Source organism: Poecilia formosa, unplaced genomic scaffold, assembly GCF_000485575.1.
Source record: "Poecilia formosa unplaced genomic scaffold, Poecilia_formosa-5.1.2 Scaffold84, whole genome shotgun sequence".
Classification (NCBI taxonomy): Eukaryota; Metazoa; Chordata; class Actinopteri; order Cyprinodontiformes; family Poeciliidae; genus Poecilia; species Poecilia formosa.
In genome coordinates this window covers 202,775-219,487 of record NW_006800023.1, presented here as the reverse complement: position 1 = coordinate 219,487, position 16,713 = coordinate 202,775, and the positions used below count along the sequence as shown (strand labels likewise).

Below are 16,713 nucleotides of genomic sequence, written 5' to 3'. Positions count from 1 at the left end.
ACTCTTCACTAAACATGAGGTTAGTTTTGTTTTTGGCCACTTGTAGGACACACCACATAACCTTGATGTCTTACTGCGTTATGCTATTTTAACAGAATGTTGCAGTTGTTCAAAGAAGACTGAGACTCAAAATCAGTTGTATCCTTTTAGGGAAGAATATAAAGGCGTTGGCTTTTACAGCACAAAAACCACCTCTCTGGGTAATCTGGTGTCACGTGTAAACTGACCAGACAGAGGAAATAACAAGAATAAGAGTGTTTGGGGGCTGGCAAAACACATTAGTTGTGCTGCAAGATCAAAAAGAGCAACTTGAAATGTGCCTAAAATGCTTGAAAAAGCCCTACCATTAGGAAGAAAGAACAGCCTATTGCAATGAGTGTGATAATGTTTTTAAAAGGAAGGAAGGATGTGACAAAAATGTAAATAACATAAAAACACATTTACTAAATGGTAAACATGTGAATGTGACTCTGCTGCATTTTCTATTAGGACTGATCAGATGTCAGCAATCACGGTAGCAATCACCCTTACAATACAATACAGTATTGTATTGTACAGGGGAAGGGAAGGGAATACAATACAGTATTGTATTCCCTTGTAGTCCATGCTTGCAAAACTGTAGTGCACAATTATTTTATTGATTTAATCTGAGCATTTTGACCACAATATTACATTCACACTGAGAGGGAGAAGAGGAGTCTATGACATGTGACCTGCTCTTCACCGATTCTTGTTCACCCACATGTCCACACACAGCTCCTTATGTAGGACAAAGAGCTCTGAGGGATGCAGTTAAAATTCTACCTTTTAAGTCCAGTGTATACATGATTGACCTTAACCACACTAAGCTATGTGACCAGCCAGATTTCTGGGTTGTGTCATTCAGAGTAAACCTGTTAAAGCTAATATTCTTTGCTGTTTCTTTTACAGATTTAAGGTCTCATTATTGGTAAGCAATTATATTTCAAAGAGGTTTGTGGCTTTACGTCTTTGAAAAGTGCTCCATTTGCTGTATGGAAAACTTTCTTTGCATCTGCAGACACAGGTAACCAAAAACTGTGATCAGGGGATGCACACACACAACAGACTTCTTGTTCAAACCGTCAAATGCAAGCAACAAACAGCTGAAGTTGGATTTCTCCTTTGTAATTTGAGTCTTTGGAATGTAAAATATTTTGTGCTAAAGAAGCTTTTTACAGGTTGAATAAATTGTGCTTGCAAAGACACCTGCTCATGAATCTGGGTCAAGTTTTGAAGGGATTATGCAAAATGAAACAGATGTGGTGTATAAAACAAATTATCAAGATGCAATGCCCTAAAATATGAAGCAGACCAATCTAGGCATTACAACAATGTAATATGTAGACAATTTTCACCAATGCAGCCAGATATTTTGTGGAAGTACATCTGTCAGAACAAGCTCTGGAAACATGTTATGCTGTAGAGGTATACACAACTAATACAAGCAACTATCAAGTGATCATAAGTGATTATGATGAAGACATCATAATGTATTTCTGCTCTGGAATCCTGCGTAGCAAAAACGTCATATTGGAACCATATAAAACTTATATGTGATGACATGGTCTAAAGACTGAAAGCTGTGTTGTTGGAATGAAGTGTTGACAAGGACACAAACATGTACAATTGAGTTGTTCACACTAAACCTTTGAACCAAAAGTGAAAATAAAAGACTGAGCAGAAATAAGTTGCTTTACCATTTTTCTACTTCAGAACTAAACAACTCATTCAGTATCTACCTAAAATGATTTGTCACTACAATAAGTTCAACTCTGACCACTTTCTTCACTTTATACTTTATTATTCAGAAAAGTTCAGAAAAATATGTCTTGGTCTCTCCAGCTACATTACACAATTATATTCAGGATCACAATAAATAAGGGTATTTGTAGAATCATGTTTGTTTTCCATAATGTAATATATTCATTTTTATTCTTATACTTGTTTGGACAGTCACAACCTTGGTTGTATTACTAGTATGCAGAATGGACCCAAAGTAAAAAAAAAAAAAAAAGGAAACAAATAAATGTATTTTCATATTAAAACAATGAGTTGGTTGGTAGTTCATAATATAATTTTGTATCATGAATATGTGTACAGTTTTGATATTTTTACATATGGGATTTGAGAATCTTCTCACCAGCAGTCATGTTATTTTGTAGAAACAATTTGATCATTAAGTTAAATGTGATTAACGAAATAATAGTAAATTACAAGCTAATTTGATTAGAAAAAGAAATCACCTTTTTACATTGTAGCTAACTGGTGTTTTATTTAGAGTACGAGTAGTCTATTATTGCAGACATGATTACATTTGACAAGTTATTAATTTACTCTGCACTTAAACACCAAGAATTTTTGAAATAGTAAATATCACAAATAACACTTCCAGAAAAACAAGAACAGCAGCAGTTCAGAGAGAGAAGGCACAGTTGTTGCTAGGCATACTTGGCCACCGGAATGAAAACAGACGCAACAATTCAAAACCTTGTTAAAAATGAGAACCTTTGAATAAATTTAAAAATTCATGTAAGCTTTTAAAACACTCTTATGTAGTGAGAAAAGTGATTGTTTATTGCAAAGACTTTCTCAATAATGAATTTATGACATTAAAGAAGATTTCTGAGCATTTTTGTCAGATATACAAAAAAGAGACTGTTTCCTTTTTGGGAGAAATAGTAATTTAATAATGTGTGGGCATTTTGGTGAAAGCTTCTGGTCTAAATTGTCCTGATGGTAAATATATTATTGTATGTAATTATGGGCTTTAGTACCTTTATAAATTAATGGGATATTCCATTCATGCAAAAAACCGAGCAATGGAAAGATCGTTTGTGCTTTGCACCACTTCCTGTGCCTTGAAAAATAATTCACAACCCTTCAACTTCCTTTTCATTTTGTATCATTGGAAATATGAACATATGTGCATTTTATTGCAATTTATGTGACAGACCAACCTGAAGTAATGCATGACTGTGAAGGGAAGGAAAATGACATCTGATATTCAAACATTTTTTTTTTTTTTTTACAAAGAAATGCAGTGTTTTTGGCTTACACCGTCTCTAATACCTTACTCTGATACACCCAGATAAAATCCAGCATAACAAGTTGCTTTGAAATAAAGTTTAGCTGTCATAACATAAAATGCTATGACAGTACTGAATAATTGATCTTAAAATAAAACTTTATTTTACGGAATAAAACAAAAAATTGTCAACAAGAATTCCTCACTAGAACAGGATGACATTGATTTGTATTGGTTTAAATGTTTTTGTGACCCGCTAGATAATTTTCAGAAATGAATCTGAGATGTTTATAATCATTAACAATGAAATTGTCAGTAGACAGTTGTAGCTTAGAGTAATTTCTGAAATTATGCATGTCTTTTGTAGGTAATGACTTGACTTTTCAATCTTATTTTAATTGACACAAAACATTTCCTAAGATGTAACTCTAAACTTACCACATTCTTGTGGGCTTCTGTTGCTGCGAATAAGGACATTTTGGTTACCAGCGTGAAAGAGTCTTGTCCAGTTCACAGTGCTGTAGTAGCAGAGTTGGCTGTTCTCTGCAATGTGGACATTCCCAGCACTGATCTCTCTCAGGGACTGAAGCTGCAGTGATGAGATGCCCTGCTGTTTTAACACCAACAGGGAAATCCCACTGAGAGGGCAGAATAGGTGGAGGTGAGAGAAAGACATGGCCAAACAGGAACAGGGGGATATGAGAAGAGAGGGAGAAAAGTTGAGGTTGAATACAGAATGGAAAGGGGGAAAAGAGAGAGAGAAAACAGGACAGTTTACTGAAGATAAGTTAATTTTATTGAGTTAGCATTTGTCTGAGCCCAAAGCAGAAGTGCACAAAGCACATTTTAATGAGCATCCCCCAATCCATCCGCCAATTTTTTATTTTTTTTTTCTTTTTCACCTCGGACACAATTACAGATTAAGATGCCTTAATCATGCAGATGATGTTGCATCCAACACGGTTCATCTAAAGGCAATGTGTTCCCAATCTCAAAATGTGTTTCAAAAAAAATTGTTGGGACAGCAAAGTCCCAACTCCACTGTGTGTATATATACTCACCCACCCATCACCCACATATCACAGGGAAAACTCCTACCACCGTCATCACCATATTGTCTAAAGTGCAATTAAATGACCACAATGTGAACCAGTTAAACAACCTCTCTGTCTTTCTTTACTTTTGTTTTTAAGTTTCCCCCCCATGTTTTGTTCCTTTTGCTCCACTTACAGTTTAAATATGGCAGAAAAGCAGCAGGGAGTCAGAGCCATCAGACAGACAGAGTACGCAAGATCAAGTACAGGGCAAAGGTGAGAGGCAGGCTATAATTTCTCCTGCTGTTTTCATCTGCATGCACAGCACATAACCACACTTTTAAAAAGATACACACACACCTAGTCTGCAGTATATAATCAGACATGACTTACAATATTACCATCCAAATGTCACTACCCGTTTCCAAGCACTTTTGCAAAAGGCAATGAAAAGTAAGTGATAAATAATTATGTTCCATCAGATGGGTTAAAACTACTTGAGTCTCCAAATGTCAAAACAAAATCATGACCAAAACCATTTCCAAGCAGTTTCCTTTGTAAGTGATAATTAGACTTGGAGAAATCTAAATTCAGAGCACTTAATCACAGGAAACGAATGTATTCACTAATGATTTTTATATTTAAAATGATGAAGATGCATGAAGCAAGCTCCATTAAATGCCAATAGCTACTCGATGCAAATGATAAGTGCCAGATTTATAACTCTTTTAAGGTTGCTGAAAGTTCATTTTGCAACAATGGAACAATATAATTTTGTAAACTATTGAGCTGATCCTAGCTCATCCAATTTTGCAAAAATAGTCCATATTTTTGCAAAAATAGTCCATTCAAGTACTTATTTAAATATTCAATATTTGAATAAGTAGGACAAACAAAAAGCAAAGGGAAGCTTTGTCAAACTGAAATAAAGCCTTGCACAACCCCGACCAAAGAAGCAATTTATTGCCAATCTGAATCCAACACTTTTGGGTCAGTGTTGAACAATTGTAATTAGGATTTATAAGCAGACTGATATTTTTATTCTCAGCCTCAATATCATCAAAATATCCATGTTTATGACTTAATGGACTGGCTATATAAATGTACATAGTTCTGTGAAACAATTAAACTTGCTATCAAAGGGATATGCAAATGAAGAAACTTCTTCCCTGGCTTTATCTGATGTCCTCCTGATACAAGTTTGTTCAGTCATGTTCTCTTAGATGCTTCAGGCTGACATTGTTTTAAGTGAGTCATTTAGCCAAGTGCAGAGTGAGCAATGTATCACAGTGCTGTTAAAATTATGTATGCTTTGGTTCAGTCCACTTTTCTTTCTCAACAACATTAAAACCTTAAATCCTTAACTGAGGTTAGCTGCAAGTCCTCTCTGTTTACGTTTGGTGTAACTTTTTAAAGTTGCCCAGAACACTTCATTATGCGCTTAGTTCAGCAAAGACATTCTGCGTATGAACAGGTATCAAGTTACTGTAAATTCCATAAATCCTCCCTTATTTCCTATGAACTATGTGAATCTGAATGCACCTATTAGTCTGTCACTTTGCTGCTGGTACACCTGAATTTTCCTATTGAGGGACAATGAAAGATATTTCTACTCAATTCTATTCTATTAGTACATAAAACTTTGGTTAAACACATATTGCACTGTGCAAATACGGGCATGTTCACAACACATTTGCTGTTTCATCAGGTACCTGTACAGTGCTCTTCCCCCGATAGTTACTAGGTTGGAGAAAACACTCAGGTCAGTCATGTTCTCAGGCCAAGACTGGATGTTAAGGTAGCCTAAATAGAGAGAAATGCAAACACAGATACATAGGTTACAAGTCTAAGGCACAAAGATTCTGACATATTTCCAGAGGTAGCAATAGACTTCAAGCAGTTCCCACATTAACTGAGAGTTGACATGGAAACGCCACAGACCTTTGACTCAAACGCATGCCGTAGGATTGACTTATACAAAGAAGATTTTCATACCAATGCAAAGTCTGACACGTCAATGTTTTTTTTTTTTTTTGCACTTCCTCCTGCTTCTCCTTTGTTGAATCATTTAAAGGATTAAATGAAAAGCTGGAATGATGGCTGTGGCTCATTTATAATTTTCAATAATGGATTCAGAGAATATGAAATATTTAGTAGAAGAACAGTGGGTGAGTACAATCCCCAAGCCAACACCAGAAGACAAACAAAACTATGGGTTAGGGAAACAAAACCAAGGCTAAATCCACAATGAAGAGATAGTACAGTCAAGAGAGAATGAAGAGAATGGAAGGAATTAATGTCGTAGCAAATACAAAAAAAGCTATAATTAACAGCAATTATGTTAACACAAGAAGAAGAAAGCATAAAGGGCACAAGCTGCATTAATCACCACGTAGAACCAGCAGAAGGTGGTGGACGGCAATTAAAAAAGAAAGAAAGAAAAAAAAAAACAGTCTGCGCCCTAGGATGTATAGCACATTCTTCAATCAATAAATAGTATTTGACATCATCATATTACGGTGCGTGATTTCCTCCCACTGGGTGCATAATATTGTTTATCCAAAAAGCGGCTTGTTGAAAACAGAGAGCAATAACCTTGAACAGCCTCTTTATCAGTTGAGAGACATTATTTGATTTGTAATGTCAATCCCAGCTGAGCGGCAGCAGCGTTGGGAAAATGTGTGTAAACAGCGTTTACAGACCAGAACCAGAAGACCTGAGTGGTCCGGCAGGCTGATACAACAACAGCAAATCTTTAATGTGGTCTGGTGCTAAAACGTTCAGTGAGTTATACACCAACAAACGTATTTCAAAGTCTATTTTCTGAGCCATGGGGAGTTATTGTAAGGATTTTAAAAATGGGGTGATGTGCTCTATCTTCCTGGTTTTAGTGAGAACCAGAGCCACAGAGTTCTGGATCAGCTGCCGCTGGAAGATTGATTATTTGTATATTTTTAGGCAGACCTCTGAGGACACTGTTGCAGTAATCAAAGATAAATGCATGGATGAGTTTCTCCAGATCTCGGTGAGACATTAGTCCTTTAATCCTGGAGATGTTCTTCAAGTGTCAGATGGCTGACTTCTTTCTCTGAATATGTCAACAAAGAGGTTTTGTTTGTTAATTAATCTGCCGAGTCCAGGTGTGAGTCCATCATTTGCCTTCAACCCATCCACCATATTTTGAAGTAAACACACAAATGCACACACATATCCTCTCAATGCAAACATAGTATTTAATTGAAAATAGTAAGTTGATTTAAATCAGTTTTCTTCAAATTGCTAACAACACTCACTTTTATTAAGTTAATAGAAATTTGTAGTTGAACAGTCTCCCCAGCACGCTCTACTTTAGATGGGTTAATTTAAACAGAGCAAGTTTTTGATAATTGTGCTTTTATTCTGTCTTGGAAAGTACTTTGACTCAGTACTGTATGCTTCCAAGTGCATATGCTTTACTTGAGGTTTTATGGAAACTCATATCTTCAGGCCTGTTGCAAACTCTCTCTCTCTCTTTTGAGCTCCACTTTACAGTAAAAAAAAAAATCATTTGCAGCAAAAGAAAGCAAAAATATTTTTTCTGGAATTTTCTGCACCTTCCTTTTAATTCTGTTAACATTTACTATGTCTGCTAGTGCCAGAGTTGTATTATGCTTACAACAGTTAGCTGCACTAGCCTGACCACCACCAGCTGTAGATTTGTCAGGCATATCTAATTGGAACATGATCATGAAGATAAATGATATGAATGGCTCATATCTTGAATGAGTTACAGGAAGATACTGATCCATCTGCATCCTCCATAATGGAGTAAAAATTGACTTTCATTCTATGTTATTAATGAAATTATAATAAACTATGTATTGCTTGTGAATGTATGCGAGTAGAACTAAAGAACTTAAGAGAAAAACTGTGACATCAGTTAGATTAAATGATGGCATCTTAATAAAGGTATTTATATTTGACACAATTTGTTTATCAGCTCATTTTCAAATCCAGTTGTGAGCTCTAAATATTTGTTAAGATACCACATGAAAGTCAAAGCAGTTGCTGAATCCGACTCGTCCCCCTAACTGGCACCTAAATACAGTGATTTCTATATGACTAATTCCTACCACCCTGTCCTGATGTGCACATTGTGTAATGGTAGTAGACACAGAATCTTATGTCAGTGTCATCTAATAGATCTGTCCATTTCCCGCCTCCTCAAACTTTGACTATGTTTGATTTTGTAAGATGAAGAAGTGGCTCATGTTATGCTGAGAGCCACATTAAAAACGCACCAGACCGCACAGCAAATTGCTCTGTGGAGGCTTTTAGCAAAGAGGACCAGGAGCTCACAACTAAAAGTCAAGATGGCTTAAGTTGTGGTGATTACAGTTCTGAGTCAAAACATTGATAAACCCTTATGGAAAATTGCACAACTTGATTACTCACTTGTTGCCCTCTTCGAATAAGACCTGACCTGGTGGGACGTATTTTAAGATCCATTGAAATACGGTTCAAAGGGAAAACAATGAATAGTAAAAGATGAAGGAGTGAGTGTGGATGGTAACAGATGCCGCCCCCCCTGCCCCCTCCATCCTACTCATTTGAAAGCTAAGGCGGTGTTATTGTGACCTAAGGGTCAGAAAGCCAGGTTGACTTCTTCTGTCAGATGCCATATTTTCTTGACAGCTCAGGGAGACGACAAGTTGTGCTGACACGAATGTTAAGTACATGGCCACAGGTTTATGCCTCATCAACTGCTCTCAACCAGCCATCACTCACCAAAAAAAGGGGAAAAAAATAACATTAAGAATAAATAAATAAACACACCTTTAATATACATACATTAACGACCTGGTTGCCACTAGTATTAAGGAAGTTTAAAGTCTCAAAATAAAGTAATATGTTTTTTTTTTTTATTATTATTATTTTTTTGAAATTCCAATTCAGTTCGAGCACATTTATTCTATAATCCGAGTGCCCTAAATTATCAGGTAACTTCTGCTGTCAATGCCCTGGACAACCCCTTTTTGTCAACAGGGCAGCACTTATTCTCCTGTGACATTTTATAGTGATGGAGCATACATTTGAGAGGATCACTATTTTATCACTATTTTACTTTGCACAAATCCCTAAATCGGAGGTGTCCAAAGAGCTGCCAACGTACCACTGCTGGCCCTCTGGAGGGTCATGTGTAGCAATTAATCACAATTAAAGAATGTAAGTAATTTGGCCTGCCAGCACAGATGATTAATGGAGACTGAAAATAAAACGTTTTAGAAGAAGATTTTCACAGACAAATTACTATTTTGCAAAATGTTAAAATGCTCTACATCAAATGTGTCAAATTCAAAGCACAGGGGCAGTTTTTTTTATCTGCATACAGTCAATTTAAATCAGTGTGAAAAGATGTTCAATATACTTGGTCTCATTTTCAGTTCTCAAGTGACAGAATCATAATATAAAAAAAATGTCCAAGCCATTCTGTTCTCGTGTTTGACTTTGTGTAATCTTCATAAGAAATGCACTCTGAGCGTTCTTTAAAGCTTAACCCTCAACAACCTGGTCTACTCAGACTCCTTAAGAAAACCAAGTTTAACATCTGACTTATTGTCACTCTGTCACTTAATTCCCTGGTCTGCATATTAAGTGCTTGAGATTTATTTCATTGAGCTTCTCCTATTACGCACTTATATGATAGATGGAAAACATTACTAAGACTATATGAGATCTGCCACATATGTGTTTTTATTTTAGGAGGGAAGGTGACATCACAGATACAGGTTGTAATGTTCTGCTGGCACTGCTGCATGTCTGGGCTGGAAAAATGACAGCAAACACAAAGCTCAAAAGTGGCAGCGGCACAGGAGAGCTGGACAATTACCGATGCACACCGCATGTTCTGGATCTTTTCTTCATAGTGCGTGAAGGGAGAGTAGGGACTGAGGGACTCGAGGCTAGAGAGCCCCCAAGGGAGAAGCGGAGGAGAGACAGAAGAGATTGAAAGTCTCATATAATATTCATCTTATGCTGCATTGTCTGTCCTTGGGGTGGACAGTCTCGAGAGAAGGAAGAGGGTTGACTTGAGCAAACAAACACATACATACAAACCCAGCTGAACTCTCCTAAAAATGCCATAAATGGTAAGGCTAAAAGAATAACATCAGAGTGATGAAGTTGGCATATCATTATACGGCGATGAATATGTACTAACCTGTGATTTCCCGAACTGTCCGGAACACATTGAGTTTTTCTGGATCTAAAGGTCCAATGTTGTGATAGACATCCCTATGAGAGACAATTGTATATTAAAATGTTTAAAAATAAATATAACAGAATAGGAAAAGACAAAACAAAGAAGAAATTGCTACCTTAATTTATTGTGGTACAAAACTGATGCACATGAACAAGGAAAGACGCTTGTCTTTTGCATTCCTTCCTGTCTGTGTGTGTGCTTCTATCATGTTCGAAATAAAATAAATAATTGTTTACTTAAAATTGTGTTCACCACCAGATTTTGACAACCACACAGAAGGTGGATTGCTTGCACAGTCAGATTTGAAATATTTAGAGCAAAGTCAGATAAAAAAAAAAAACAGGAGAAAAAGATAAAGTACTTTTGAAGTCCTCTGCACTTGCATTGACACTGCAGTGAAACTTGGTGGCAAACCCAGTTGGGTGGAAATAATATGGAGAGTGAAAATATATAAATATTTGTTTCTTTTCCTTTAGAAGTAGATAGTTTATTGATTTATACACCCTAATATTATTCCTTACCATTAGATAGAAGCCAGCATGACAAGTTTCTAAGTTCGTCTGGTTAATTGTTATAACCGTCTCATAAAAGAGTTAGTGACGGTTTTAGATTTATTACTTTTTTTTTTAGACATTGGGAGTTCAATGCTCGTCGACAAACAACTGATGTGTAATTGTTTCCACATAATGTTCACTGTGTTGGTAGAAGTGATGTGGGTGGGTTGGAGTGGGATCATTTTCTCAATTTTCTACAACCACCATCACCATTTTAAAGATGAACTTTCAGCACCAAATGGTGCATCTGGGACTTTTAACGACTCTAAATATTGTTTTAATAGGCTGAATCACCTCACCCTTTAATCCCAGTAATAAGGAACACCAGGTTGCCATTGATTTTGGTGCAGTTGACAAAGTTGTCAATGTTGCTTGAGTCCACTGTCTGAGCTGTCTGGAGGCTGGCTGTGCCTATTCCATCACATGCTGCACAACCAAGAGAGAAAAAACAAGTTTCATTCAATTGATTATTGTATTACTTATGTAAACACACACAATATTATAGATTTATAGTTTAATAATGTGAATTTTGAAACCAAGTTCCAACAGAGTTTCTATGTAGAAACATGTCATTGTATTATTTGAAATGCTAACTAACCCATTAGTGATTGAAAAAATATAATATTCAACTATTAATAAACAATTGAAATGTACATTTCCTTTGCCTTAATAATGTCCCTTCGAAAATGTGTTTGTTCTTAAGTTGAGAAATTGCTACATAAATAGAGACATGAGAAATGATTCATACTTACCTCTCTATCTGTAATGATTACAACTTTGGCCATTTCTTTTATTTTACCTTTTGGGCAGATATCCGTGCAAGGGATGCACATCTTAATCCGGTTCTCCTCCACCTCCATCTTGTTACTAGGGCATGCTCTCACACAGGAGCTGTGGTCCACCACAAAGTTATCTAGGAAAAAAAAAAGTCACTGTAAATGTCAAATACAAATGGCTGCTGCTTGTCACACAAGAACACATGGTAAAATAAGTGGTAGAGGAGTCTAGGTAATCACACTACAGAAAAGTCACTTTGGTTAGCTGTTTTCAGGAATGAAAAAAATGAACCTCCAGGAATGTGAAAAAAAAAAAAAAAACATCAAAAGGCAGAACAGTTGTTCAAATATTATTGTTTCATTGTTTTAAGGTGAATCCCTTTAAAAAAAAACAGCAAATAAATACAAGAGTTTTTGTCAACTAATGCCTCAAGTTTTGTTGAAGCTCACAGAACAAATACTGATAAAATTATTTAATATAACCATATTGTATTTTAAAACAAGATTTTACGGTCTTTTGATCTCAACACTCTTCATTTTAGAGTATATTTTTGAAAGTAAACATTGAAGTACATTTTTTATTTCCACACCCAACAGACATGAACTTCTCTCCTCTCTCAGTGGGTTGTGGTTAGCAAGCAACATTAACAGCAACAACAACAATAACAATTCAAATTCAAAATTTCTTTATTGATCCCATAGGGGAATTAAGCAAAAATTACAATCTTGTTTTTATATAAGAAAATAAAATGTAACAATCAGGCATGTTTTTATTGCTCTAAATATTTTAACAATTAGATATAATGTGCATTTTTATTTGTGCCAAAACACTTTCTACGTTTGCACTAAGTCACATTCCACACCTGCTGGCTGGCCTTTTCACTCATGCTGTAAGCATGACTAGTTGCTCACACTTAATTGTGGACAATGGCTACCAGGGCTGCGTATGCTGGTGTACACAATGAAAACATTACGAGCTGATGTCATAATGATACAAATTTAAAAAAAATATTACCATTCATGGATTTTTCAACATCATTTACAACAATTTCAGAACAAAACAAGACAGGCTCTTGGTTAAGAATACCATCTTGATTGCAAAAACCACACTGAGAGTGATCATAAAAGGATATTTTTTTTCAGGGACAATGTGTCGCCTGTATTTATACTCATTCCCCACCCAACCCCCAGTGTCGTAAATTTTCTTTCTTACAGTGATACAAGCCAGAACGTAATTTCACCAGACCACCTTCTTCCGAATATTTTCTGTTTCAATTGATGGCTTTATGGAAAGCTTTAAATATGACTTATTTTGCCTCTTATTAGATCATGGCTGACAACTTAAAACTATTTCATGGAGGCCAGAATTGTGAAGTGCATAATTAATAGTTATCTTGCAAACAGCCTATTCTTTGAGATATAGGTCTCTCCAGCTTTGGTGGAGACCCACGACTCTGAAGAATGCTTTCTCTTCACACCTATCAAGTTAGGGTGGAAAGATTTGTTGTAGTAAACTTGGAGCCCTTTAGTTCTCTTAATGTCTGTAGTTACCAAAGTTTGTCTCTGTCCGATGTGATGGATTTCTTTTTGTAATGTTCCTTGTTCACCAGTGTTCTCTATCAAAAAATGTGATTCTTTCACAAAACAGCTAAATTTAAATTGGAAGTAAAGAACACACAGGTAGATTCTAACTAACTGATCAGGGAGATTTTGTTTGCACCAAGTTTTATTTTGGGGTACTAGAGAGGAGGAGGTTACAAATACAGGCACATATTAGAATGTTTACTTGCAAAATTTTATATATATTATTTTTCGAACTGATTCAAAATTATACACTACTTTGTTTTGGTCTACCAGATCAAATCCCAATTAATACATTGAGGTTATTGATTGTAGTATGACAAATTGGGGACATTTTCAAGTGTATGAATAAGTTTGCAAGGCACAGCAGACATCCATTTCCATACTCAGGTGGGGGAACTTACGAGGGCACTTCTTGACACAGAAGGCTCCATAGGTGTACTTTGCTCTCGGGTTGTGTTCGAGTTGGAACGTGGTGGGATTGTAGACAAATGGCTGAGGGCACTGTGTAACACACGCTCCACTGTCATTGAAGTTTGTGCAGGCCTGTAAAGATAAAGACTTAAGTATCTCGCCTAAACATTATTTAATTTACATTTCATAAAAAAACAAACAAAAAAAAAACACACAAATCTTCAAATCTTCATGGTTTTGCACTAATATGGTAGTGCTGCAGCACACTGCATGAAATAGGATTTTAAACTGGTTACAGGATTGTTGCAGCATGTGAATAAATATGTGATAGTGTGGTTAAACATGAAGCTATTTCATAAATCTCAAATTTATATTGACTACACCACATGTGAATACCAGTTTCCCTTTGGAGTGTGGAAAAGAGTTATCAAACGGCAAAGACTGAGCGTACTCTCCCTTAAACTGATCAAATCACTTTTAATAAAAAAGAATCTGATTTTTTTGCAGCAGCTAAAGGATGTCATAATTTGTGGTGGAAACTGCAATAAATAAATTTATGAAAACAGTTTTTTTTTTTTTTGTTGTTGGAATTTTACAAACACATTTCTTGTTGATGTTATGGTATCTCATGGCCATCTTCACCAACTTAAAATGGTATAAATAAAGGGTCAACTTCTACAGCTAAATCCAAGCCTGTTTTGATTAGGAATTCAATTAAAATCCTCTCCATTCAGCTTGTTTACAAAGGATTAATTCATATAAATATATGTATAAAATTTTTCTATATATAGATATAGATATATAGACTTATATTTTTACTGTCTTACATTATGCATTGTAATACTTTTTTTTTTAAATCTTTTCATTAAACATTTTATTTCTGCAAGTCACAGGAACACAAGTGTTGAAATAATTGTTCCTGCGAATCAGACAACAAAATGTTATTTAGAATCTACCCAAAAATAATGTTGATACTATTAAGATAAAACCGCCATGTTGATATAAGTAGTAATACATGAATTTGGACATAAACTGAGACTACTTCAAATACTTTGCTTTATGAACAATAGAGGCTTTATAAGTCATCCTAAAACTGCAGGGCATATAAAAGAATGCTTTAAAATCTGATTTACCCTGCAAGGAGAATAAGACAGGATGGTTTACTAGTGAACTCTATACAGGATTTCACTTTGAAAAATGCTAAAATAAATGTATTCCTAAGATTTACCATACAAGTGATATTTATTGCAAGCTAAAAAAGTTTAAGGAAGATTTTGTCTTTGAGGTTAATGCTGAAAAATGCAATGTGGTGAATTATTTGGTTTACTGTATATCAACTAATGTTTTTCTTCATCCCCAGTACTCGGAATGATTGGTTGGTTTTGATCAATGGAAAACTCCACTTACAAAACAGTCTGTGTCCTTTGGGCCAAAGCAGCCACCTGCACACTCGCGATGGCAGCAGTCACTTACATAGGGACCAAAGCAGCGACCGTCGCACTGTTCAGCACACACCGTCTTAGTTACTGTGAAACCACAAAAGTAGGAAGGAATTAAAAGACATACTCCATGGGGTTTAGACCACAATCCGTTGCAAACACCATCCTTCCTGCACAAGTATGTGTTAAATGACAATGTCATATATGTATCAATTGTTCTTTGAAAACTCCAGCCAGTAGTGAAAGTAGCTAAGCATACTGATTTCTCTTCTCTGACATTCACATACACTAAACAAAGCCATTCAGCCATTGGTAAAAACACTGAAAAAAAAAAAACTCTAAAAGGTGAATTGACAACCATATTTGAGCAGGTGCTGGATACACTGCTGAAATGAATGGCACAATGCTCAAGTCTTCTTGCTGCCATCACTGGCAAAACTTCGTAAGGATTAGTGTTTGTGTGGTTGCATCTGTGATTTTTTTTTCCCCTTAGCAAGCTATATTCTGTCATGTTCAACCATATTTTCCTCTGCCTGTAAGCACACCTGAGGGTCTATCGCTGAATGTGACAGAGATGTAGTGATTGCCATTTAACAAGGTGCACCGCTGTCACGATGGAGAGATGCCCGTCCCTTTCCTCATGTGCCTTTTGCAATCATATGGGCTACCGTATGGCTGCGTTCCTCTCTTACAAGCAGCCATATGTCAATGCACATTGAACATGCTGCAGACAAAGATAAGTAGTAATGGGCGCAGCTTAAGTTTGAGTTTTTGGACTCATGTGAGAGATCAGGGGGAAAAACGGAATAAAGTAATAAAAAATACCCAAGAAAAGCTCCTGCAATAAATGGGTAAACTTGTGTTTGAGGATAATACTAATGTAATACTTTTTTTTCTAAATATGCTACCTCTTTACATGTAATATTTTATCTGCATTGACTTATATTTAAAAGTTTACATTTATGTCTTTTAATCAAAACATTTGAAAACTTTTCCTACAACACTCATCAATAAATTATAAAAACCAAAATGATTTTTATAATTTAGCATTTAACTTCTTTTTGATTTTTCTCTGATTAATACAGGGTTAAAACTATACATACTAAGTCAAACATATGTATGCACCCCCCAATAATTAACTAAAAGTCCCTTAGCAGCTCAAATAACCACGCACCTCTGGGAAAATTCTTGCTAGGTGTCTGAGCATTCTTCGAGCAAAAAAGGGAAAATGTATTTAACTGATCTGCTTTCTGGCAGGGGCCCACTTTTTAAGAACGCAAATTTTAATTCAGATTTCAGACTTCCTAGAACCTCAACATTGGCATGACTATCGCAAAACCTGGCTTAATGTGTTTAATGCTGCAACAGTCAGTTATGCCCAAATTTCAATCATCTTAGCTGTTGATTTGAGTTTTCAGTTGCAGAATATTGATGCCGTGTTCTTTAAGTTTCATTTCTTTATTCTTCAAAATTAATACTATACAAAACTAAAAATTACATGTAACAGTTATACATCAATGTAGAATATTAGCAACACAAAACTAGAAAGTATAATTCTCTGCATTTTTCAATGCAAGCTCATGATGTTTTGTTGGATGCTCCATTTCTCTTTCACCGTTACTCTGACG

The 16,713-nt window shown here is 35.7% G+C and overlaps 1 protein-coding gene across 1 annotated transcript in view; it reads right to left on the bottom strand.

Annotated features, from left to right (window-relative positions):
- Positions 1-16,713, bottom strand: part of erbb4b (erb-b2 receptor tyrosine kinase 4b) — a 268,481-nt gene that overhangs the window by 60,308 nt on the left and 191,460 nt on the right. The window contains exons 7-13 of the mRNA XM_016673896.1: positions 15,054-15,172; positions 13,637-13,778; positions 11,675-11,788; positions 11,175-11,301; positions 10,280-10,353; positions 5,793-5,883; positions 3,485-3,684 (exon numbers count right to left, since the gene is read on the bottom strand). Coding sequence (XP_016529382.1) covers positions 3,485-3,684; positions 5,793-5,883; positions 10,280-10,353; positions 11,175-11,301; positions 11,675-11,788; positions 13,637-13,778; positions 15,054-15,172 — 867 coding nt within the window. The remainder of the gene's footprint in view (positions 1-3,484; positions 3,685-5,792; positions 5,884-10,279; positions 10,354-11,174; positions 11,302-11,674; positions 11,789-13,636; positions 13,779-15,053; positions 15,173-16,713) is intronic.